This window comes from Echinops telfairi, unplaced genomic scaffold (genome assembly GCF_000313985.2).
Source record: "Echinops telfairi isolate 266 unplaced genomic scaffold, ASM31398v2 ScPeMD7_10;HRSCAF=50, whole genome shotgun sequence".
Classification (NCBI taxonomy): Eukaryota; Metazoa; Chordata; class Mammalia; order Afrosoricida; family Tenrecidae; genus Echinops; species Echinops telfairi.
Window position 1 is genome coordinate 1473359 of NW_022103907.1, and position 987 is coordinate 1474345.

General features: G+C 55.9%; 1 protein-coding gene across 1 annotated transcript in view; it reads right to left on the reverse strand.

Moving 5' to 3' along the window:
• LOC101655063 (phospholipase B1, membrane-associated-like) overlaps nt 1–987 on the reverse strand; it is a 170554-nt gene that overhangs the window by 68548 nt on the left and 101019 nt on the right. Inside the window, exons 12-13 of the mRNA XM_013006835.2 lie at nt 775–883; nt 334–367 (exon numbers count right to left, since the gene is read on the reverse strand). Coding sequence (XP_012862289.2) covers nt 334–367; nt 775–883 — 143 coding nt within the window. The remainder of the gene's footprint in view (nt 1–333; nt 368–774; nt 884–987) is intronic.

The following is a 987-nucleotide window of genomic DNA, read 5'->3' on the forward strand; positions in this document are numbered from 1 at the left end:
GAGCAGGAATCTAAACCAGGAGGCTTCCAAAGGTTTGTGGGGAAATGAAATGAAAAGACAATCGTGTTGCCCAAGAGCGTTTAGAAGCCCCCTCGTATGTAGTCAGAGGGCCCAGACAAACTAGACGGACGGCTGGGCCCCAACACTGCCTCTCCGCCTGGGCGCCCTGATGTCGGGCATGCAGGTGCTTTGGGAAGGGCAGAGCACTGCCCACCAGAGGGGGCCGCGAGCCATTCCTTCCTGACTGGCGGAGGCTCGCTCTCGGATCAGCCTGGCTTGTTCAGGACAAACAGGGCTACATGAGGAGCAAGGGCTCTGTGTTTCACCTCCTACCGGACTCAACGGGTGACCACTTCCAGACCCTCGCCTACAAGAGGACATGGCAGTGGCATAGACACCAGGGTTTGGGGCTTAGTTGCCTTTTGTTAATTAGGAACAAGGCTTCAGTTTCTGAAGGGAATACCCTCCCCCCTACACACACACACACACACACACACACACACACACACACACGGGTCAGGAGATTATACACAAGGCAAAGGGATTTGCTCAAATATACCGGGGACATCACGGTCACTTGTGACTGGCTCCCTGGGGATAGAACTGGAGTAGGAAGAAGGGCCATCCCTGTGAGAGTTCTGACAAGTCTTTGACCTCAGACCCCTCCCTCACCAAGCCCTACCAGCCCTGCTGCCAGCCCCAAAGTCCAGGCCACTCTGCAGCCCACAGGCCCCTGGAGGTCCCAAGCTGTCACCCCCACATTCCCCTGCTCACTCGGCTTTGGCTCCAGCCACGGCCTGGTTGAAACGGGATCCTGCACTATTTTCCTTCCCCTTGCCAAGAGAGAAGCCCTTCAGGGAAGGGTTGAATTCCCGGAGGATGTCTGGAAATATAAGGAAGAGATGTATTTAGTAATGACTCCCAACCCATCTTCAGGTTCCTTCGATAAGCCCCAGTGGGCACTGAGGGACGAGGCAGAGTCCCCTC